This window comes from Mobula hypostoma, chromosome 12, assembly GCF_963921235.1.
Source record: "Mobula hypostoma chromosome 12, sMobHyp1.1, whole genome shotgun sequence".
Taxonomy (NCBI): domain Eukaryota; kingdom Metazoa; phylum Chordata; class Chondrichthyes; order Myliobatiformes; family Myliobatidae; genus Mobula; species Mobula hypostoma.
Genome location: NC_086108.1, coordinates 30,264,443 through 30,288,422, shown reverse-complemented (window position 1 = coordinate 30,288,422; position 23,980 = coordinate 30,264,443). Strand labels below are relative to the sequence as shown.

The 23,980-nt window shown below is 39.4% G+C and overlaps 1 protein-coding gene across 2 annotated transcripts in view; it reads right to left on the bottom strand.

The window, feature by feature from the left end:
- Positions 1 to 23,980, bottom strand: part of tada1 (transcriptional adaptor 1) — a 122,950-nt gene that overhangs the window by 84,792 nt on the left and 14,178 nt on the right. Inside the window, exons 2-3 of one of the 2 annotated variants that reach the window (XM_063063775.1) lie at positions 11,843 to 11,934; positions 8,159 to 10,322 (exon numbers count right to left, since the gene is read on the bottom strand). In XM_063063775.1, the coding sequence (XP_062919845.1) occupies positions 8,269 to 9,372 (1,104 nt within the window). In that variant the 5' untranslated portion in view covers positions 9,373 to 10,322; positions 11,843 to 11,934 and the 3' untranslated portion in view covers positions 8,159 to 8,268. Of the gene's footprint in view, positions 1 to 8,158; positions 10,323 to 11,842; positions 11,935 to 23,980 lie in introns of those variants that run through there. The other variant, XM_063063777.1, reaches the window with a different exon arrangement.

Below are 23,980 nucleotides of genomic sequence, written 5' to 3'. Positions count from 1 at the left end.
GCTTTTCAGGAGGAGACCGAGGAGAAGAAGGACATGCTGGAAGCGCTCTGGTCGACCACCGTGGTTGGTCCTGAGCAGCGAGTCGGAGGGGATCGCAGGGTGAAGAGAAGACTCCGTTATTTGAGCTCCAACTTGTATGCACGAAGAAGCTGAACTTCGATAAGTCTGGCACCTTTTTCTTTCTCTTTTATATTGTATCTCTATTAATCTAATAGTCCGAGTAAGATTTATAAAGTGTAATCTGTAAAGTGTACATTGTGTGCTGTCTGATAATTGATGTGTGAGGGTGTACCAGGTGGCATTACACAGCACCATGCAAACTGCGAGACACAGTCTGGCGGGTGGACAAGGTTTCTCCTAGATAAACATGGGCCAGTAGAGCTGAGCGCTACATTGGGAAGTTACTTGTTAAAGAAAATTCCTTTCTAATTTGCTACAGATCTTTGAAAAGATTATTTACTTCAAACATTAAATCTGTTTCTCTCTCCACAGATGTTGCCTGACCTGCTGAGAATTTATGGAGTTTTCAGTTTGATTTCAGATTTCCAGCATCTGCAGCATTTCGCATCAACACCCTTCATTTGGGGAATGGAAGTATTAGTCAGTGCCACCTTTTGCTAAAATTCAATGTGAGACATAGATATAAGATGTTGTAATAAAGCAGAGAGACAAATGAAAAGCTATTTGTAAGATTAATAAATGTCATTATTAGATGCCCATCCAGTAAAGATTTAATAATTTCAGGAAGGAAATAGAGAAAATCTACAAATCTTAATCATTTGAAATTCTAGAATTTCTATAAAAATTTTCAATGTTAGTCTCAGCCTGGCGTGGTCCCAGTACCTAAGAAGGGCCAACCGAATGTCTTAAATGACTACGATCCACTGGTCCTAACCTCACACATAATGAAGACCCTAGAGAGGCTGGGCAACACACAAAAAATGATGGAGGAACTCAGTAGGCAGGCAACATCTATGGAAAAAAGTATAGTCGACATTTCGGGCCGAAGTCCTTCGGCAGGACTGGAGAAAAAAAGCTGAAGAGTAGATTTGAAAGGTGGAGGGAGGGGACAGAGAAACGCCAGGCAATACGTGAAACTTGGAGGGAGAAGAATGAAACAAAGAGCTAGGAAGTTGGTTGGTGAAGAGACAGAAGGCCATGGAAGAAAGAAAAAGGGTGGGGGGGGGGGAGAGCACCAGAGGGAGGCAATGCGCAGGCAAATTGGTAACATAGGAGAGGGACAAGGTGAAGGGGGTGGGGAGACATTACTGAAAGTTTGAGAAATCGATGGTCATGCCATCAGGTTGGAGGCTACCCAAACAGAAAATAAGATGTTATTCCTCCAACCTAAGTGTGGCCTTATCCCGACAGTGGAGGAGGCCACAGATGAATATATAGGAATGGGAAAGCAAAATGGAATTAAAACGGGTGGCCACTGGGAGATCCCGCTTGTTCTAGCGGATGGAGTGTAGATGCTTGGCAACGCCATCTCCCAATCTACGTCAGGTCTCACTGATACACAAGAAGCCGCACAGGGAACACCGAAGACAGTACATGACCCCAACAGACTCACAGGTGAAGTGTCGCCTCACCTGGAAGGACTGTTTGGGGTCCTGAATGGTAGTGAGGGAGGTGGTGTAGGGGCAGGTGTTGCACTTGTTCCGTTTGCAAGGCAAGCTTATACTAGAAAGGGTGGTCCTGGTTCACCTCCAACCACTGGTCAGATCAGCCCCTGATCCTCTGCAGTTTGCCTACAAGAAGCACACTGGAGGAGATGATGCTGTCATCTAGCTAATGAACAGAGTCTACTCTCATTTGGATAAACAGGGCAGCACTGAAAGAATCATGTTTTTTGATTTCTCAGGTGCTTCAATACCATACAGACCTCATTGCTGAGGGAAAAGCCCCATTCAATATAGATTGGTGCTCCAATGTATCCTGGATAATAGACAACTGACTGGCAGACCACAAATGTGCGGCTTCAGAGTTGTGCGTCAGACATGGTTATAAACAGCACTGGGACCCCACAGGGGGCTGTATTGGTTCTTACCCTGTTTACCCTGTATACCTCGGATTTTAGATACAACACTAAGTTACGTCATCTGCAGAAATTCTCTGATGACTCACCAATAGTTGGGTGTATAAAGGGGGGAACGGGAGGATAATACAGGGCCCTGGTGGAGGACTTTGTTAAAAGGTGCAGGCTGAATCATCTTAGTAATACAAAGGAGATGGTGATGGACCTTTGGAAGACTAAGCCTGCACTGGTCCCTGTTACTTTTGATAGTGAGGACGTGGATGTGGTGAGGACCTACAAGTACCTGGGGATATACCTGGATGACAGACTTGAATGGAGTACCAACACAGAGGTTATGTACAAGAAGGGCCAGAGTCACTTCTACTTGCTGAGGAAACTGAGGTCCTTTGGAGTATGCAGGCCTCTCCTTCACCAGTCTGCTGTCACCAGTACAATCTTCTATGTGGTTGTGTGCTAGGGGCCATCAAGACGGGTGATGCCTACAGGCTCAATAAGTTGATTAGAAAGGCTGGTTCTGTTACAGGAGTCAATCTCAACACACTGGAGGTTGTGGTAGAAACAAAGGACCTTATGGAAAATCTTGGCAATTCTAGACAATGTTTCTCACTCGTTGCATGCCACCTTGGCTGAACAGAGGAGCACTTTTAGTAACAGACCAAGACAAATGCGCTGCTCCAAAGAGCGCTATATGAGGTCATTCTTACCCTTGGCTATTAGGCTCTATAATGAGTCAACCTATAGCCAGGAAGTGATGCCCTATCCTGTTAGAGGTAACTTATTTATTTATTCTTTCTTCCTATCTTCTAATATTTACATCTGTGCACTGGTAATGCTACTGTGACACTGCAATTTCCTTTGGAATCAAGAACATATCTATCTATCAAATTTAGGCTCCAATGGAAATAAGACATTTTAACTTTAGAAATTGGTTTTGTGACAGATAAAGGTCAAAAACAAGTGTTTGGTATTTTTTCTTTGAACTGGTTCCATGGTTTTCTTTGTCTTGTTGGCTGTCTGTGAGAAGATGAATTTCAGGTTTATATGCTGCATACATACTTTGATAATAAATATTCTTAGCAACACACATAAAAGTTGCTGGTGAATGCAGCAGGCCAGGCAGAATCTCTAGGAAGAGGTACAGTTGACGTTTCGGGTCAGACCCTTTGTCAGACTTAGTCGACTGTACCTCTTCCTAGAGATGCTGCCTGGCCTGCTGCATTCACCAGCAACTTTTATGTGTGTTGCTTGAAATTCCAGCATCTGCAGATTTCCTCGTGTTTGCGTTAATAAATATTCTTTGAAGCTTTGATTCTTCTGTCCAAGAGAACATTTTACAGCCAAAGTTAATTCATGAAATAAAAGCCTCAAGACAACTTCAAATATATCTAGTAATCCTGAACTGTATTTTTTAAACCAAAACTCTACCATTAGTAATGATTGGGCAAGTTATAAAACAAAGGATCCTCAAAGCACACTGACAATAATATCTTAATTAGAGTAGTTTTAATTTAATTAACCAGAATTTAAATATTGATTTTGCAAATAAAGAAACATAACTAGTTGTACATGTGGATTAAAAATAGTTAATACACCCTTTACGACTAATTTCCAATCATTCTTCTACCTGCTTGGTTATCACTCTTAGCTAGATACCTACAGAAAGAACACAACTCCAATTTCAAGTTCAAGGGCTTGAACCTACTCACCAATACCTACCTACTCAATCTCCTAAGTAAGATGAGGCAGTGTAAGAAAAGGTGAGTCATCAACTTTTGCTGTAGTGGCATAGAATGCTCTGATCCCCACCCCACCCCCACTAAGCTACACCCATTACTCAGCCACTAATTCACTGTTTTTTTAATATTTTTTTAATATAATTTTTATTGAATTTTCAAAAATACATGAAAAAAAGAATCTACCCTCCCCCCTCCCCTGCCATATATAGTCCTACCTAAAAAGGAAAAAAAAAGAAAAAAAAGAAAAAGAAAGAAAAGAACCGCCTGGTTATTGGAAGGTTTCCACGTGCTCCATGGGATTCAAAATGAATTTGGTATAATCATTCGTTACTTTCCCCAAGTGACCAAAGTCTTTATCGGAGCACTTAAATATGCCATCCTATCTTTTGTAAATAAGGGCGCCAAATATTAAAAAAAGTTACATATTTATCTCTTAAATTATAAGTAATTTTTTCAAGTGGAATAGAACTAGCCATTTCATTATTCCAACGATCCATACTTAAATACGAATCAGATTTCCAAGTAACTGCTATGGTCTTCTTAGCTACTGCCAATGCAATTTTTATAAATTCTTTCTGATATTTATTCAATTTAAGTTTCGGTTTTATCCCTTCAATATCACCTAATAAAAATAATACAGGGTTATGTGGAAGTTGAATTGCAGTAATTTGTTCCAATAAGATTCTTAAATTTATCCAAAAGGGTTGAATTTTAAAACAAGACCAAGTAGAATGTAAAAAAGTACCAATTTCTTGATTACACCGAAAACATTTATCAGAAAAATTTGAATTTAATCTATTTATTTTTTGCGGTGTAATATATAATTGATGTAAAAAATTATATTGTACTAATCTAAGTCGAACATTTATTGTATTTGTCATACTGTCAAGACAAAGTCTTGACCAATTTGTTTCATCAATAATAATATTCAGATCTGTTTCCCATTTTTGCTTTGACTTATGGGTTCCTTGTTTAATTGTCTGTTTTTGAATCAAATTATACATACAAGAAATAAATTCTTTAATTTTCCCTTTTTGAATTAAAATTTCAATTTCATTAGGTTTTGGCAATAACATTGTTTGACCCAGCTTACCTTTTAAGTAAGCCCTTAGTTGAAAGTAACAAAAGAAAGTATTATTAGATATTTTATATTTATCCTTTAATTGTTCAAATGACATCAATTTACCTCGTTCAAAACAATCTCCTATAAATTTAATCCCTTTTTGGTACCAATTATATAAAAGTTGATTGTCCATTGTAAAAGGAATAAGTCTGTTTTGGAACAGAGGTCTCCTTGCTAATAGAGATTTCTGTGTTTCATTATCAACATTTATCTTATTCCATAGATCAATCAAATGTGTTAATATAGGAGATTCTTTCTTTTCCCGTATCAATTTAGATTCCCATTTATATATAAAATCTTCAGGTCTATTTTCTCCTATCTTGTCTAGTTCTATTTTAATCCATGCTGGTTTTCGATCATCGAAGAAAGATGCAATAAATCTAAGTTGATTTGCTTTATAACAGCTTTTAAAGTTTGGAAGTTGTAACCCTCCTAACCCAAATTTACATGTCAATTTTTCCAATGATATTCTTGACATTTTACCTTTCCAAAGAAATTTTCTCACACATTTATTTAACTCTTGAAAAAATTTCTGTGGCAATTGTATTGGTAATGTTTGAAACAGATACTGTAATCTAGGAAATATATTCATTTTTACAACATTGACTCTACCTACTAATGTTATTGGTAATATCATCCATTTGTCAAGATCTTCTTGAATTTTTTTCAATAGTGGTAAATAATTAAATTTATATAAATTCTTTTGATCATTATCAAGTCTTATACCTAAATATTTTATACCATTTACCGGCCATCTAAATTGGGTTACTAATCGACATTGACTATAGTCTCCTTTAGTAAGAGGTAAAATTTCACTTTTATCCCAATTTATTTTGTAACCTGATACCTTCTCATATTCATCCAATCTAGAAGATAATTTATGTAACGAATGTTGTGGATTTGTTAAATAGATCAAAACATCTAAAAAATTAATTAATGAAAAAATTAATTTTATATTCCTCCTGATTAACTCTAAAACCCATAATATCTGGATCAATTCTAATTAGTTCTGCTAATGGCTCTATCGCCAATACAAATAAAGCAGGTGATAGTGGACAACCTTGTCTAGTTGACCTTTTTAACTGGAATGGTGTTGAAATTTGAGAATTTGTCACCACTTTAGCTTTAGGGTTAGAATTTAAAGTTTTAATCCAATTTATAAAAGATGTTCCTAACCCATATTTTTCTAGTACTTTAAATAAAAAATCCCATTCTAATCTATCAAATGCTTTTTCTGCATCCAAAGCTACTACTATACTCTTCTCATCCTTTTTTTGTGCCAAATGGATTATACTGAGTAGCCGAGTTACATTATCTGCCAATTGTCTATTTTTAATAAATCCTGTTTGATCCATATGTATTAATTTTGGTAAATATTTAGATAATCTATTCGATAAAATTTTTGCTATTATTTTATAATCCGTATTCAATAAAGAAATAGGCCTGTATGATGCTGGTTTCATAGGATCTCTGTCTTTTTTTGGCAATACTATTACAATCGCTGTTGAAAAAGATTCTGGAAGTTTATGTATTTTTTCTGCTTGACTTATTAGTTCCATAAAAAGAGGAAATAATAAATCCTTAAATTTTTTATAAAATTCAGGTGGAAAACCATCTTCTCCTGGAGATTTATTACTTTGGAGTGATCCTAAAGCTTCTTCAACTTCTTTTAATGTAAAAGGCATATCTAATCCCTTCTGTTCTTCCAAATTCAATTTTGGAAGAGAAACTTGTGATAAAAACCTTTCTATCTCATTAACATCATTTTGGGATTCTGATTGATATAATTCAGAATAGAAATTTTTAAAAGTTTCATTTATTTCAAGAGGTTTATAAGATATTTTATTTGCTCTTGTTCTAATTGCATTTATTGTTTTGGAAGCTTGTTCTGTTTTCAACTGCCAGGCAAGAATTTTATGTGCTCTCTCACCTAACTCATAATACCTTTGTTTAGTTCTTATAATTGCTTTTTCCGTTCTATATGTCTGAAGCGTATAATATTGTAACTTCTTATAGACAAGTTGTTTTCGTTTTTCTTCTGACATATATCTTTGAGATTCTTTTTCTATTTTTGTGATCTCTTTTTCCAATTGATCTAGTTCTGCCATACATTCTTTCTTAATTTTAGACGTATAACTTATTATCTGGCCCCTAAGATATGCTTTCATTGCATCCCATAATATAAATTTATCATCCACTGAATGAAAATTTGTATCCAAAAAAAATTGAATCTGCTTTTTCATAAAATCACAAAAATCTTGTCGTTTTAATAATGTTGAATTAAATCTCCATCTATAAGCCACTTCTTCCTTATCAGACATTATTATTGTCATTAATAAAGGGGAATGATCTGATAATATTCTTGCTTTATATTCCATATTTTTCACTCTGTGTTGAATATGCATTGATAATAGAAACAAATCTATCCTTGAAAAAGTTTTATGTCTATGGGAATACAACGAATAGTCTCTTTCTTTAGGATTGATTCTTCTGCGCATCCGCCAAATTCAGAAAAGCTTCTTGTATGAATTTTGCATCATTTTCATTTGGTGCATAAATGTTCATAAAAGTCCATAATTCAGAAAAAAGTTGACAATGTATAATCACATATCTCCCCACAGAATCAGTTATTACATTTTGTATTCTAATTGGTAACGTTTTATTGATCAAAATTGCTACTCCGCTTGCTTTTGAATTAAATGAAGCCGCAACAACACTACCCACCCAATCTCTCTTTAGTTTCTGATGTTCTATTTCCGTTAGGTGCGTTTCCTGTAAAAAAGCTAAATCTATCTCCATTTTTTTAATATGTGTTAAGATTCTTTTTCTTTTCACTGGTCCATTAAGCCCGTTAACATTAAAACTCAAAAAATTCAATAAATTAGTCATTATTCTTAACAAAGTTACTCCAATCTAAAACATTATTTATCTTCTCAACTTTCATAGTTCCTTGGGGAATCTCTTTAAACTTCACCATGTTGCTATGTGTCTCCCTCCCAACCTTCCAGGCAGAAAGAAAAAAGAAGAAAGAAAAAGTACAAAAAAAGAAAAAACAAAATACCCCCCCACTAATGTTGTGAACGAAAGGATACACAACACTACCCCCCCTCCATTTTGCGGGTCGTGGCAAAAGCCACGCTTGCACACATGACTAGCGTAGCAATCGATCAGTGCTTCTTCCAGCTCCCCCGCAACAAAAAACATTATATATATATATATATATATATAGACAAAATTAGTATTACTGTTCCCAACTAGTATTCCTCCAGTTTTAACCTTTCTTACCCCGCTTCGTATAATTAATAATATATTTATACATTCATCCAGCTTCAAAAATCCATCAAGTCCATTCTTTAACCCAATCTTCATCTTCAATCTATCTCGCTCTCTTGGGTTTGTTCTTGGGTCTGGTGAGTTTTCAGAGAATCTCGCACAAACTGCTCTGCTTTCTGATAATCATCAAAAAATCTTTTTTCTCCACCAGACAAAAAAATCTTCAAAGTTGCAGGATAACGCAGTGTAAATTGATAACCATGCTCCCATAGGGTTTTTTTCACTGGATTAAATTTCTTCCTTCTCTTCAAAAGTTCGTAACTTATATCAGGATAGAAAAAAACTTTGTTCCCTTCAATTATCAATGGCCCTTTTCTATCTTTGGCAACTCGAGCAGCTGCCTGTAGAATCCTTTCCTTGTCTTGAAATCTTAAGAATTTTATTAAAATCGATCGTGGATATTGGTCATCTTTTGGTTTTGGTCTTAAAGCTCTATGTGCCCGCTCAATTTCAATTGATCGAACCCCCTCTTCCATTTGCAAAACATCCGGGATCCATCTTTGAAAAAATTCTATTGGTTTATCTCCCTCCCTACCTTCTTCAAGACCAACAATTTTAATATTATTACGTCTACTAAAATTTTCCAACATGTCCACTTTCTCCAAGAGTCGGTTTCTTTCCGAATTCCAGACAAGCAAATCATTTTCTGTTTTTTCCACTCTATCATTCATATGCCCCATTGCTCTTTCCATCTTCTGAAGCTTCTTATCCATTTTGTCCTGTCTTGCCATAACTTTATCATAGCACATCTTCGTATCTCTAAGTTCTTCTCTTACTTTTCTTAATTCATCCGTTAATTGCAATATAGCTTCTCTCATATCACTATCATCTCCTTTACTTCCAATCGCTTCCAGTTCTTCCTCCTCTTCTTCATCTATGTTCTCTGCAGAATCCGATTCTGACTCTGAGTCATTTTCAATTGCAGTGGCTGTCGGTTCTTGTAGTTTGGATTGTGTCGGTTTGCGCATGCGCATTACCGGTGTCTTCTTCGAAGAAGCCATTGCCACCACCGTTGCTCCCTGTTCTACCGAAGGAGATCCAACCTGAGTCCGAGGCTCCATCGTTGCAGTAGGCCCTTTTTTCTTCCCGTCTCGCAGCTGCTTCGCAACAGCAGACTTCTTTCGTTGCGATTTAGGAGGCATATCGTAAAGTAATCTTACAAAGTTTATAAATAGTTTTCAGAAAATATTTACTAACTTCGTTTTATTTAAACGGTGCTTTCCTGACTTGTTGCGGGAGAGCTGGATTTACACGTCTCAATCCCACGTCATCACGTGACGCCCCTAATTCACTGTTAATAGAAAAATTATGTTAATCCTATTCACTCACTCTATCCAGAAGCCTCGGAAACTGATTTTGCTCTAGAAGACTTGTCTCAATATTGACTCCTCGGAACTTGACTATTTAGATTATGAGGACACTCAGTCCTCGTTTATTCTCATTTAGAAATGCATGCATTAAAAAATGATACAATGTTCCTCCAGAATGAAATTACAAGAAACACAGGACAAACCAGGGTTAAAACTGACAAAGCCACATAATTATAACATACAGTTACAACAGTGCAAAGCAATCCCGTAATTTGATAAAGAGTAGGCCATGGGCACGGTAAAAAAAAGTCTCAAAGTCCCTCATCATCTCACGCAGACGGTAGAAGAGAGAAGCTCCCCCTGCCATGAACCTCCAAGCGCCGCAAACCTGCCGATGCAGCACCACTGGAAGCACCCAACCGCAGCGGACTCCAAGTCCATCTGAAAACTTCGAGCCTTCGACCAGCCCTTCAACACCGAGCACCATCCTCAGCCGAGCGCTTCGACCCTGCCCTGGCCGCCGAGCAACAAGCAAAGCCAAGGATTCGGGGCCTTCCCCTCCGGAGATTCTGGACCACACAGCAGCAGCAGCAGCGAAGCAGGCATTTCAGAAGTTTCACCAGATGTTCCTCCATGCTCTCACGTCTGTCTCCATCAAATCAGGATTGTGCACGGCACCTTACTTGACAAATAACAGACATCACCACCGGAGTGTCCACTGGGAGCTGCGTCGCACCACCATCTTCTCCTCTCCTTTCCTAAAGTATTTATTTTACTTCAGTCTGAAAATAAACCCCAGTTCACTGTTAATAGAAAAATTATGTTAATCCTATTCACTCTCTCTTTCCAGAAGCCTCGTAAACTGATTTTGCTCTAGAAGACTTGTCTCAATATTGACTCCTCGGAACTTGACTACTTACTTTACTTTCGTCTGAAAATAAACCCCATCTACCCCAGTCTCTGTTTTCTGCTTTTAAATTAAATCGACAGTTCCTGACCCTTAAATTTAATGGGCCCCGGTATTGCATATATAGTTATATGTCCTATCATACCGATAAAAATGCATTAATTAATTTACAGAAGCAAGGGGGAAAAACTGTTGAATTGGTTCAAATCACTTTCTTGATCAATATACAAATGTTCTCCATCTGTTCACGTTCATATCCAATCCAGTTTTCAAATCTATTTCCTCCACTCATTCACGTGCTTGTCTGCAGTGAGATTGTCATTGGCAAATTACGGATCACTGAGTTGAATATTACCCAAATGCATTTTACTTTGTATCCTCACAGTCAATACAGAGGATGATCTTATCATCAGTCTAAGTGGGCTAGAAGAGGTGGAGCAAAGTTAAGATGGCACTAAACGGCGACTCCTCTGCTTGCGTCTTCGGAAACAGTTCTATTTCTATTTTTGATATCTCTTTTTTCAAGGTTCTTTTGAAGACCATGACCTGGAGTTACACTCTGACTTCAGCTCTTTGTAGGAGTGGGACCTGTTCTCAGGGCCTCACGGCCGGCTGCATTTTGATATCCAAGGGACGCGGCCTGGAAAGCGAGCGCGCCTTCAGGGTCCCAGATTTTCGTGGCTCTGGAGACATGCTGATTCTAGGCCAGTGCCCCTGACTAAAGCGTCGAGGGAGAACACAGAACATCAGGGCTAACTGCCGGGGGTTGTGTGCCCAGAGAGCTGCGCCTTTCTGCTGCCAACTCTCTGGGCACAGAGCTCGAAAAAAGCAACACAACAGACTTTTAACATCGTAAATCAGCAAGTTGTTTGTTTTGCCTCTCCTCTCGCTGTGAAACGGGGGCACCCTATTAGGAAGAGTGAGAACTGTGGTATGTCGAATATCTGGGTGAACGAGTAGTTTTTGGGGTACTGCAAGTCTGTGTCTTTATTGATGCTTGCTGCATGTTTGAGTGCTCAGAGGAGGATGCTGATGCTTTTTTGCTGGTGGGGGGGTTGTTGCCTTGTTACTGCTTCTGCATGGGAGGGGGGAGCTGGGGGGGCTTCAGGGTTCTAACGTTTTAACTGTCATTCATTCTTTGGGACACTTCTGTTTTCGTGGATGTCTACGAAGAAAAAGAATTTCAGGATGTATATTGTATACATTCCTCTGACATTAAATGTACCTATTGAAAACTATTAATTCAGCTTGTCCAAGTTGAAGCATTAGTGTAATCTGTATCCTTTTGAAGAACCTACTGCAAAGTCACCTGACAGTGATTCAGTATACAAGGTTTTCAGTCACAAGGGTTATAGATTCTCATAGATAAGAAAATGAAAAAGTTATGAATCTTACCATTATCTTGAGTAAGAAGCCTCCTGGCTTCCAAATCAAACTCCTCTTTACTTATCTTCTGCTTGAACCACAATTTCAAGTTTGCCCAATATCTGGAAAAAAATTAGGAGATGGGAGATAAGAACCACATCTTCAACCAATCATTGTTAAGTAGTACCTGTAACAGAGAAATACCACATTACATGGTACAACATAGTCAAAAATTAAATTAAAATGAACTAGGAAATATCAGAAACAATGATTAACTATGTCAAGAAAGAGGTAAGCTCTTAGGACAGTCTCACACAGTAGCAACTGACGCATGGCTGCCGATTGTCAGGCTAGGCAGAGCACAGAGGTACTCAAGAGATAAAAAGCCACAGAAAGAGAAATCAGTGTTAGGTTAAAAATGATACTGCAATTAGAAGGGTGGGAGAATTTTTGGACAAAAACATGATTTTAAAATTCGACAGGTCATGAATTACCAAAAGTCAAGAGAAATGTAAATAGAAGTGTTGTAAGATGAAATGGTTAAAGTTCAAGCTTGGAGGTCATCTGGGTGCAAAAGTTACAACTGCCTCATTCAGATTCAGAAAATGTTCAAGCAATCACTGGTAAGCGTTCAAAGTCTGCAGAGAACCGATGCAGTCCGTTGTTTATTCACTAAACTTTATCTGGTAGAAATTTCAGCCTATTCGCTTTTGAATAACAGACCAACACTATCTGAGCAAAGGATTCAAGTCAAAACTGAATATTAGCAGTGCGCTTGTGGAAGGTAACAGCCTGATCTGCAACTGATGTAACTAAGGGGAATGCTCGCATGAGAAAAACACTACCAATGATAATCCCTGGAATTTGCTAGAACAAATAATCTGATTGAAGATACACAAAATACAACCGGATTAGAGAACACAAACAACAGGAATTCTGCAGATGCTGGAAATTCAAGCAACACACATAAAAGTTGCTGGTGAATGCAGCAGGCCAGGCAGCATCTCTAGGAAGAGGTGCAGTCGATGTTTCAGGCCGAGACCCTTCGTCAGGACAGATTAGAGAACAATTAATTCCAACAAGGGGGATAATTGAGGAAAGCCACTTGAGGATATTATTATTACAGTCGACCTTCACTAACCTGACTACCCGTAATCCGGTTCATAGAAACATAGAAACATAGAAAATAGGTGCAGGAGTAGGCCATTCAGCCCTTCGAGCCTGCACCGCCATTTATTATGATCATGGCTGATCATCCAACTCAGAACCCCGCCCCAGCCTTCCCTCCATACCCTCTGACCCCCGTAGCCACAAGGGCCATATCTAACTCCCTCTTAAATATAGCCAATGAACTGGCCTCAACTGTTTCCTGTGGCAGAGAATTCCACAGATTCACCACTCTCTGTGTGAAGAAGTTTTTCCTCATCTCGGTCCTAAAAGGCTTCCCCTCTATCCTCAAACTGTGACCCCTCGTTCTGGACTTCCCCAACATCGGGAACAATCTTCCTGCATCTAGCCTGTCCAATCCCTTTAGGATCTTATACGTTTCAATCAGATCCCCCCTCAATCTTCTAAATTCCAACGAGTACAAGCCCAGTTCATCCAGTCTTTCTTCATATGAAAGTCCTGCCATCCCAGGAATCAATCTGGTGAACCTTCTTTGTACTCCCTCTATGGCAAAGATGTCTTTCCTCAGATTAGGGGACCAAAACTGCACACAATACTCCAGGTGTGGTCTCACCAAGGCCTTGTACAACTGCAGTAGTACCTCCCTGCTCCTGTACTTGAATCCTCTCGCTATAAATGCCAGCATACCATTCGCCTTTTTCACCGCCTGCTGTACCTGCATGCCCACTTTCAATGACTGGTGTATAATGACACCCAGGTCTTGTTGCACCTCCCCTTTTCCTAATCGGCCACCATTCAGATAATAATCTGTTTTCCTATTTTTGCCACCAAAGTGGATAACTTCACATTTATCCACATTAAATTGCATCTGCCATGAATTTGCCCACTCACCCAACCTATCCAAGTCACCCTGCATCCTCTTAGCGTCCTCCTCACTGCTAACACTGCCACCCAGCTTCGTGTCATCCGCAAACTTGGAGATGCTGCATTTAATTCCCTCATCCAAGTCATTAATATATATTGTAAACAACTGGGGTCCCAGCACTGAGCCTTGCGGTACCCCACTAGTCACCGCCTGCCATTCTGAAAAGGTCCCGTTTATTCCCACTCCTTTGATAGTCCGGCACTCCTCAGGTCCCAATGGTGCCGGATTAGTGAAGGTCGACCTGTACTCGTAACAGAGGCAGTAGAAAAATCAAGTATAGCAAAGGAGGGTATAGAGTTACCACTGCAGAAAGTGGTTCTATCATGAATACCTATGGTAGGCGTTCTCAGCCAGCAATATTGTCTTAGGTACAAGTTAAGCTTACACCTAAAGCCACAGTTATTTTTTTTCATTCAAGCATTCAAGACATATTTACTTTGACAATAACCTCCTCCCCCCCACTTCACTCCTGTTATTTCAGTTCCTTTATTCGAATTATTAACTTTCACTGCAAAGGAAGAGACAATGACAAAAAGGACATACATGGATTAAAATTTAATTATTGTGGATTCTCATCTCGAACGCACATGTTATCAGAGAGTGCATCTTTCTCTTACAAATGCATTCTAAATGACAGTTTCTATTCCCATATTATAGCAGTAAACGAGAGATTAGTAATCAAATTCATAAAACATTCAAGGAACAAAACAAAAACTCAAAAACTGCTAAGAGGCTAGGTATTTCCTTAGAGAACTGTCAAGCTTGATACATTCTACCTTAAGTTCCTTTAATAAACATAGATCTGTACATTTACAACATTTTTTTTTCTTTTGCCTAGGGGAGAGATGCTAAAAAACTAGAGGTTATAGTTTCAAGATCAGAGGTAAGAGATTGAAAAGGGTCACCAGCAGCAGCTTCTTCATACAAAAGCTGATGCATATTTGGAATGTTGTTAGAAATAGTGGTTCAAGTGGGCACACAAGCAGAACTTAAAAGCCATCTGTAAAGGTACTTGAATAGCTAAGTTTTAAAAGCCTACAGGCCAAATAATGGAGATGGGACTAGCTTTCTGGCCAACACAATTGGAATGAATCAGCTGGACCAAAGGGCCTAATCCTATGATGTATGACTATGTCTAAACTCAACAACAGTTTTAAACTCCGCATTTAAATCACATTAACATAGAAAGGTATAAAGAACTTGAAAAGTTAAACTGGAGTTGGGAAAGGTTTTGTTGACCAAAGATGCAATCAATGGGATAGATATTTTGGAGGGTTTGTGGATGCAGAAATAAGTGTGGAAGACAAATTGAAAAAAGTAGAGTTCAGTAATTAAATATTTCATCATAATTTCATCATGGACAATGGAGGAATATAATGTACAGTAATTTAGATTCATGTTAACTAACTATATATTTTAAGTACATTTCAAGGCAGTGAATGCACTCTTTCTTTTGTAGAACACCCAATGCACTCAACATCCTCCTGAAGTGCCACACAGAAAAACAAAATGGCTCCTCTAACAGAACCTAATGCAGGTTGACAAGCTGTGTCACATTGTTTTGGACTCATGGCCTAAGATGAATTTTGTCTCATCACACACGTTCCAGTTGTGCAGTAGCTGACAACATATGAACATAAGAAATAGGAGCAGGAGTAGGCCATCTGGCCCATCCAGCCTGCTCCACTATTCAATAAGATCATGGCTGACCTAACCATGGATTCATCTCCACCTACCTGCCTTTTTCCCATAACACTTTAATTCCTCTACGATGCAAAAATCTATACAACTTTGTCTTAAATATATTTACTGAGGTAGCCACATATTCACCATTCTTTGGGAAAAGCAGTTCTTCCTCACCTCCGTCCTGAATTTACTCCCCCGAATCTTGAAGCTATATCCCTTAGTTCTAGTCTCACTTACCAGTGGAAACAACTTTCCTGCCTCCATCTTATCCATCCCTTTTATAATTTTTTATGTTTCTATTAAGATCTCCTCTCATCCTTCTGAATTCCAGTAAGAGTACAGTCCTAGGCCTGTACCAAGTCTGATGAGATCTGTCCACTGTCTTTAGGTCTTGGGATTTATTGTTCCCCATCAATGTAACTGCATAAATATGGAGTTTAAAGCAGTTATTAATCTGCTTCAAGTAAATATCACAGGAATTTAACAAGGGCTTTCTTGGAAGAAATCAAAGTCTTTGCCTCTGGCTTCTTTATATCTATGTGGATATAAAACCAGATATCTCTGCTGCTGCGGATTGATGAGACATTTACTCTCCACATCAGATGTTTCTTGTCTTCTTCAAATTGGTCAATGAGCTTGTACCTTTAGCACAAATCTAAAGACCATCTCCCACAATAGCTGATTTGATAATAAATATTTTGTGGTAATTTTGTTAAGCCATTATAAATAGGGAATTACGTGTTTCAAAGACAAATTGTGGCAAGCAGCACGTGTGGCAATATGGGACAGTAGTGGAGGCCAGCTGGAGCAAATGTATGGGTCCTCATAGTGAAGAGTATTCCTGCCATACTCATATGTGACATTCCAGCAAATCTCCAGGTCAGGTTCCCCCTTGCTTTACTTTGGGCTGATTTTATTAACATAAAGCCTATATGTGAGTCCATTCTGGAATAACACCTTGGTATTTTTGGATCGGACTGATGGGCAAATGCGTTCTGCAGAAACAAACCTTAAGTTCCTTCCCAGCAACCTATGTTCAAGTGACTCTACCAACTAGATTAGATTGAACTGAAGAGGTACCATGTCTAGAAACAATATTCAAAGAACTGATAACAACCTCTACATAATCACCTCATGCACGCGGACTCACTGAAAATTCTGCAACTGGGTTCATCAAAATGACAACCACATAATCTTGCAAGGCTCCCTGGCTGGAATGAAAGCCATCACTTTAAATTAATCTGTGGTAAAATAGGAAGCCAATGCAGATTTAATTTTAAAAAAGCAATAACTGAGTGAGGTTTAGTACTGCATTCCAGTTTATATCCTTTACTTCAATTAGGGCCTGACCAAGGGAAATTTCTTCTCCCGGTTTCAGATATTTTGCTGATGTGAAGTACACAAAACTTTGAGCTCCTGAGGCAAACTTGAAGCATCATGAGCACAGTGGATCACTTAAAGGTTCAGAAAAAGATTGCAGGCTTCAGTAGCTTGTAAACCTCTCAGAACTGTGTGCCTACATTCCTTCATTTAAACAATAACATACTGATCCCTTGCCAAAAGTATGTCTCTTTACTTGACCAATTTTCATGTGTACAGATCATGACCTTGCTAATGCTGCAATGAACAACACACATAGCATTGATCTGCCACTGCTGCCTGGAATAATGCTGAGTCTAGGAAGTTCAAGATGTCAGTGACCTTAACGTAGACATAAAGCACATAACATATTAGGCATTGGTTCACATCCAGATCTCTGCCAACAAGCTGTAGATGGATGTTACTGCTAACCTTTCACTGAAATATGTATCCTCCTTGCAGAACCGGAGATAGAACCAGTGGTTTCTCTATACACTTGCATGACAGCATCTGCTGGTAAGGTTGTTTTCCCTTCCTCATACTGGGTTACTAGTCTATGATGCCCTTCCAATAGGGCCAACTTGCTTGGCATATCTGTGGATTAACCACAAATGCTTCCACGAACGAGGTAATAAATGATTAACAACATGGCTCATTCAGTATTCTGAGATAGCTTTAAGCTATCTCTACTATACTCTGGCGCAAAGTGGAAATAAGTGAAATGTGTTTCATGATCCTTTAAATGGGAAAGGTGCAAAATCTGCCTTTATTTTGGAGTACTGCACAGACGCAACAGGAGCATTCCTGCACAGGTCTGACAAAGAGCTTGAAAAAGCAGCAAGTTTTTCAACAGGAGTTGTTCATTGGAGTACTAGGCAGACGCAACAGAAGTGCTCCCACGCAGGTCCGACAAAGAGATTTTAAGAGCCCAGACTCTGTAAAATGGAGGTACAGTATAGCGGAGTAGTCATCGTGTGAGCAGTCATTGTCGGAGTAGTCCTGAGTCAGAATAGTATGGCTTCGGCTCAAACAGGGCTTCAACAAGAACAGGTGGAAGCTAGGTAAATTCATTCCTTATTTCTTACTTAACTTTAGCGAGAATAGGGGGTATGCCTATAGGGCCAGTTTTCTGTTCTGGGTGTCAGATACAGGATTTCCAGGAAACTCCTAGCCTCCTTGATGGCCACATCTGCACCAGGCGCATCAAGATGCAACTCCTTAGAGACTGTGTTAAGGAACTACAGCTGCAGCTTGATGACCGTCAGCTTGCTAGGGAAAGTGAAACAGTGATAGACAGGAGCTACAGGGAGGTAGTCACCTCAAGGCTACAGGGGACAGATAAATGGATGACTGTCAGGAGAGGGAAAGCAGAACATTAAATAGTGGAGAGCACCCCTGTGGCTGTCCCCCTCAACAATAAGTACTTCATTTTGAGTACTGTTGGTGGGGGGGGGTGGGGGGGGCAGAAAGACCTACCTGTGGGAAGCAACAGCAGTCGTGCCTCTGGCACTGAGGCTCAGAAGGGTAGGAAACTGAGGAGGATGGCAGCAGTTGGCCAAAGGGGACTCATAGTCAGGGGGATAGATAAGCAATTCCGTGGATGTGAAAAGGAAACACAGATGGTAGTTTGCCTCCAAGGTGCAGAGGTCAGGGATGTTTCTGGAGGCGTCCACAATATCCTGAAAAGGAGAGGGTAAACAGCCAGAAGTCATAGTGCATAGTGATACCAAGGACATAGGAAGAAAAAGGGTGGAGATCCTGAAAAAAGAATACAGGGAGTTGGAATAAAGCTGAGAAGCAGACCTCAAAGGTAGTAATCTCAGGATTGCTGCCTATGCCACGTGACAGTAAGTATGAGAATAGGACGAAGTGGCAGATAAATGTGAGACTGAAGAATTGGAGCAGGGAACAGGGATTCAATTTCTGGAAAATTGGATCCCCTTCTGGGGCAGGTGGAACCTGTACAAAAGACGGGTTACATTTGAAGCTGAGGATGAACCAGCAGGTTTACAAGTAGATGATAGGTGTAACATGAATGTAAGGAAGGACAAGCTGATGTCTGTACAAATGCAGATAAAGTAAAGAGTTAAATTGGACCCTAGAGGCAAAGTTCAAAAGGGCAAAGAATGCAAGACCAAAAGTGCTGTATTTAAATGTGTGCAGCATTCGGAGTAAGGTGGACGAACTCGTGGCACAATTAGAGACTGGTCAGTCTCACACTGTGGGCATCACTGAGTCGTGGTTGAAAGCAGGCCACAGTTGGGAGCTTAACATCAAAGTATATATTTTGTATCAAAATGGTGGGCAGGAAGGCATCGACAGTGGTGTGACTTTGTTGCTAAGAGATGGAAGAGGAGAAGATGGCGGCGTGACGCAGCTGCGCGGCCACTTTGGTGGTGATGTCTGTTATTTGTCAAGTAGGGGACTGTGCACAATTCTGATTTGATGGAGACAGACATGAGTGTACGAAGGAACATCTGGAGAAATTTCTGAAATGCCCGCTTCGCTCTCGCTGTTATTGTGTGGTCCGGAATCTCCGGAGAAGGCCCCGAATCCTCAGCTTTGCTTGTTTCGGTGGCCAGGCGAGGTCGAAGGCGCTCAGCAGAGGATGGCATTCGGAAGACTGTATCGGAGAGGTTGGTCGGAGGCTCGAAGTTTTCGGACAGACGGACTCAGTGTCGGCTGTGGTCGGGTGCTTCCGATGCATCGGCAGTTGTCGGTGCCTGGAGGTTTATGGCAGGGAGTTTCTCCCTTTGCCGCCTGCTGTCAGGGACTCGGAAGTCGATTGACTCGGGACTTTGAGACTTTTTTTTAACCGTGCCCATGGTCTGTTCTTTATCAAATTATGGTATTGTTTTGCACTGCTGTAACTATATGTTATAATTATGTGGTTCTGTCAGAGTTAGTCTTTCGTTTGTCCTGCTTTTCTGCGATATCACTCTGAAGGAACATTGTATCATTTCTTAATGCATGCATGCATTTCTAAATGACAATAAATGAGGACTGAGTGTTCTCATAATTTAAAAAATTACATCTTTAGAAAGAGGTGACATAGGGTCAGAGAATGTTTAATCTTTTTGGGTGGAGCTAAGAAACAGCAAGGATAAAATAGTAGCCAAGATGCGGGGTTGAGATTGCAAAGGGAGCTAGAAAAGGCACGTAACAAGGGAAATGACACAATTGTAGTGGGGGACTTCAATATGTAAGGGAATTGGGGAAATCAGGTTGGTGTTGGATCACAAGAGAGAGAATTTGTTAGATGCCTATGAGATGGCTTTTTAGGGCAGCTTGTGGCTGAGCCTACTCAGGGAAAGGCTATCAGATTGGGTGTTGTGTAATAACCCAGATCTTATTAGGGAGCTTAACATAAAGGAACCCTTAGGAGACAGTGATCATAATTAGATTGAATTCATACTGCAATTTGAGCAGGAGAAGCACAATTCACATGTATCAGTATTGCAATGGAATAAAGGGAATTACAGAGACATGACAAGAGGAGCTTGCCCAGGATTGGAGAACACTGGTAATGACAGCAGAGCAGAGATGGCTGAAGTTTCTGGGAATAGTTCACAAGGCACAGAATAGATATGCCCCACAGAGGAAGTTGTTCTCAAATAGCAGAGGTAGACAACCGTGGCTGACAAAGGAAGTTAAGGACTGCATAAAAGCCAAGGAAAGGACATACAAGGTAGGAACAACTGAGTGGGAAGTTGGATGATTGGGAAGCTTCTAAAGTCCAAGAAAAGTCAACTAACCAATTATATAAAGAAGGATACCAGAAGTATTTTTAGTAAAAGGGAGGTGAGGGTTGATATTGGACCACTGGAAATGATGCTGGTGAGGTAGTAATGAGGGACAAAGAAATGGCAGATGAACTTAATGAGTACTTTGCATCTGTCTTCACTACGGAAGACACTAGAAGTGTGCCAGAGGTCTATGAGTGTCAGGGGGAAAGAGTGAGTGCTATTGCTATTACAAACGTTTGTACAAAGGAAAAACTGCTAGGCAATTTCAAAGGTCTTGAAATGGACAAGTCACCTGGACCAGATGGACTACATCCCAGAGTCCTGAGAGGAATTGCTTTCCCTTTTCAATATTTTTATTAATCTTCTACATAGGAGAATACAGAGTTCAAGAAAAAAGTATATCAAATACATTATACTGAATCACACATACAAATTTCTTTCCAATATTTTTCAAGACTCGGGCATGCCCAAAACACATGAATGAGTGAAGCTTTTTCATTATTACATTTATCACAATAAGATCTATCCAAATAAAAGCGACACAACTTATCCTTGGTCATGTGGGTCCTATGAACCACTTTAAATTGTAGGAGAGAGTGATGAGTACATAACGATGAAGTGTAAACCAATTTAAAAATTTTATTCCAAGTTTCCTCAGAAATTGAAGCCTGTAAGTCTTGTTCCCAAAGATTTTTAATTTTATCTAAAGGAACATTTCCATTCACAGCAACATAATATAAATATTAGATATAGATTCATTATAAAAAGGATTCAAATTAAAAATTACATCTAGTAGATTCTTATCAGAACTTTTAGGAAATGTACATATTTGAGACCGTAAAAAGTCTCTTATTTGTAGGTATCAAAAAAAATGAGTTCTGGGTAAGCTATATTTAGCTGACAGTTGCTCAAATGAAAGGAGACTTCCCTCCACAAACAAGTCCTGGAAGCATTTAATACCTAATCTATCCCATTCTTTAAAAACCACATCTATCATAGAAGATTTTAAAAAATAATTAGAAAAAATGGGACTTGAAAGAGAAAATCTCAATAAGCCAAAGTACTGGAGTCAAGGGATATGGGGAGAAGGCAGAAAAGGGATACTGATTGTAGATGATCAGCCATGATCACAGTAAATGGCAGTGCTGGCTCGAAGGGCCAAATGGCCTACTCCTGCACCTATTGTCTATTGTCAAAGTATTTTTGGAATTGTATCCAAATTCTCATAGTATGTTTAACTACCAAATTGTCAGTTAACTTACTCAGGGATAAAGGAAGTGAGGACCCGAGAAATAGAAAAGGGTCTCGGCCCCAGACATTGACTGTACCTCTTCCTATAGATGCTGCCTGGCCTGCTGCGTTCACCAGCATTTTTTTATGTGTGTTGCAAAAAATTTACTGGCTTCTGAAGAAACCCACATCGGACAATCCTCACGATTAATGTAATATAACCAAAATGTAAGATTACATATATTAATTGCCCAATAATAAAACCTAAAGTTTGGTAAAGCTAGCCCTCCATTCTTTTTAGCTTTCTGAAGATGAATTTTGTTTAGTCTAGAACGCTTATTTTTCCATATATAGGATGATATAATAGAATCAAGAGAATCAAAAATAGATTTAGGAATAAAAACAGGTAATGCCTGAAAAAGATATATAAATTTAGGTAAAATAATCATTTTAATAGAACTAATTCGACCAATCAATGACAACGAAAGAGGCGACCAATTTGATAGTGTTCTTTTTACATTATTCAATAGGGTAAGAAAATTTTCTTTAAATAAGCACTTATAATTTTTAGTAATTGTTATATATAAGTAAATTGGTTTCTTACAATTTTAAAAGGAAGGTTAGAATTAGTTGATAACGAATTATTCAAAGGAAAAAGTTCACTCTTATGTAAATTCAGTTTACAGGTTTCCCCGCCATCCGAAGGTAGAGTGTTCCTATCAAACGGTTCGTAAGCTGGAATGTCATAAAGTGAAGAAGCAATCACCATTTATTTATATGGGAAAAATTTGTGAGCGTTCGCGGACCCAAAAATAATCTACCAAATCATGCCAAGTAACACATAAAATCTAAAATAACAGTAACATATAGTAAAAGCAGGAATGATATGATGAATACACAGCCAATTTAAAGTAAAAATAGTTTTCCACAATAATTACCTGCACTGTTCTCCATAGAGAAAATCTCACGCAAGCGCTCTCAGCAAAAACACGGCACAAGCGCTCTCCAGTAACCTTTAAGCTATGAAGCTGCCAAATCATACCAAATAACACATAAAAATACACAGCCGGTATAAAGTAGAAATAATGTATGTACAGTGTAGTATCACTTACCGGAATTGGGACAGCGCCGAGCACATTGATGATGGTGTGTTAGGCTGAGTTGTTGGGAGTTGGGGTAGTGCAGTGGTCCCCACCCTCCGGGCAGCAAACCCATATCGATCCGCGGAGCATGCAGGGTCCAGCAGTAGCCGAGAGGCACACAGCACATCTTTAAGAAAAAAGCCGAAATAAACCAACTAATTAATTAGGTGCCGCCCGGCACGTAAATATCGGCCCAGATCAGAGGCGACACAATCGGCAATCATCTCTGATCTGGGCCGACACTTACGTGTCGGACGGCACCTAACTAATTAGCTTGTTTATTTCAGCTTTTTTCTTAAAGATGTGCTGGGTGCCTCCCAGCTACTGCTACATTCTCCGCGGATCGGTATCTCTCTGCGGCCCAGGGTTTGGGGTGGTGGGACACTGGGGTGTCATCTCGTCGTCTGTTTCCATGAGGGTAGGCAGGTCATCTTCTTCTCTGACTGCCTGCCTCGATGTCAAAGGTCGAGGTTCGTCGTCTGCTGTGGCTGATGCGGAAGGCTTGAAAAACGACAGTATGCTTGACTGCTTAGCCTCGCGCATTTTTCTATCATACAGTTCTTTGTAAGCACTCAAACCATCCTGCAAATATGCCCTAAACCGGCATACCCTTTCAAAATTAAAGTCGTACTTTATCAGTGCAGCGAAAATCTCATGTAGTTGCCTCATATTCAGTTCCTAGACGACTTCACTTCCGGTCCATTCACTACTGCATTCGGTTTTGATTGTTATCCTTTCCTCTTGCAATTGCATCAGCTCTTCATCTATCAGTTCTTGGTCATGGGATGCCAAAACCTCTTCAACATCATCTTCGTCAACTTCCACAAGCCAAACTCACTTTGTCCTTACTTCGTTCACCACGATCGAAACGCTTAATTATGTCTAGTTATACACTAAGTGTAACACCCTTACGAGCTCTTTCAGGCTTTTCCGATACCTTAGAACTCAGCTC